Consider the following 885-nt stretch of genomic DNA (forward strand, 5'->3'; position numbering starts at 1 on the left):
TGGTTCGGGCATCTGGTCAGGATGCCCCCCCTTCTTATTGCTACTTTTTATTTTTTATTGTTGAATTTTCTGATTTTATTTCCATTTATACCATTATTTACTTTTTAAATTATTTTCAATTCTCTCTCACTTCCAGCCCACATGGCTGGAAAATGTAAATTCCTGAGGGAACTCTCCTGAAGAAATCAATAAAGTACTATCTATCTATCTATCTATCTATCTATCTATCTATCTATCTATCTATCTATCTATCTATCTATCTATCTATCTATCAAAATAACCCAGCATTTTTTTTTAGTGCGTACTAAATGGCCTTGTAAGGATTTAAGGTTTTCAGTGTTTTTTTTAAAGCAGGACGGGTGTAAAGATAGAACAGGGCCTGTGAAAGTAGGCTATCAATGGCACATAAATCCATGGGGTGATTGGATCAGTAAGCGTCTCTCTAATTGGCTGGCCGGAACGTCAATCAGGGTCTGCATGAGGGCGGGAGACTTCCACACTCGTGTGCGCCAGCATCAGTGTGCGCGCTCGTCCTCGGTGCTCCGTTTTGGAATATAGACCTTGAATTCCACACGTTGATGGATTTAATCGCTTCATCGTGACCTCCTCCCGAGCCCGATCGTCTCTCTCGTTTTTGCAGCAGAAAAGCCCCATCACACCTCCGCAGACATGGGCACCGTCCTCTCCATATCCCCCGCCACCAAGAAGACGATGGACGCCGACGTCGCGGTTGACAGCAAAGGCGACAAAAGCCTCAAGCGGCCCTCCATGTTCGTGTCGCTTTCCTGGAGGAAGCTGGTGTCCGGCTCGGCGAAGAAGAGCGCCAAGAAGGTGACCCCTAACCCGCTGCCCAATCCGGTGGCGCAGCGCAACAGCGAGAACCTG

At 46.8% G+C, this 885-nt stretch overlaps 1 protein-coding gene across 1 annotated transcript in view; it reads left to right on the top strand.

Moving 5' to 3' along the window:
* Nucleotides 1-505: 505 nt before the first annotated feature.
* Nucleotides 506-885, top strand: part of cdk5r2b (cyclin dependent kinase 5, regulatory subunit 2b (p39)) — a 2127-nt gene continuing 1747 nt past the window's right edge. Inside the window, exon 1 of the mRNA XM_061926493.1 lies at nt 506-885. This exon is cut by the window's right edge and continues 1747 nt beyond it. Within this exon, the coding sequence (XP_061782477.1) occupies nt 670-885 (216 nt within the window). The 5' untranslated portion in view covers nt 506-669.

The sequence above is a fragment of the Nerophis lumbriciformis genome, linkage group LG31 (assembly GCF_033978685.3).
Source record: "Nerophis lumbriciformis linkage group LG31, RoL_Nlum_v2.1, whole genome shotgun sequence".
In the NCBI taxonomy this organism is placed as follows: Eukaryota; Metazoa; Chordata; class Actinopteri; order Syngnathiformes; family Syngnathidae; genus Nerophis; species Nerophis lumbriciformis.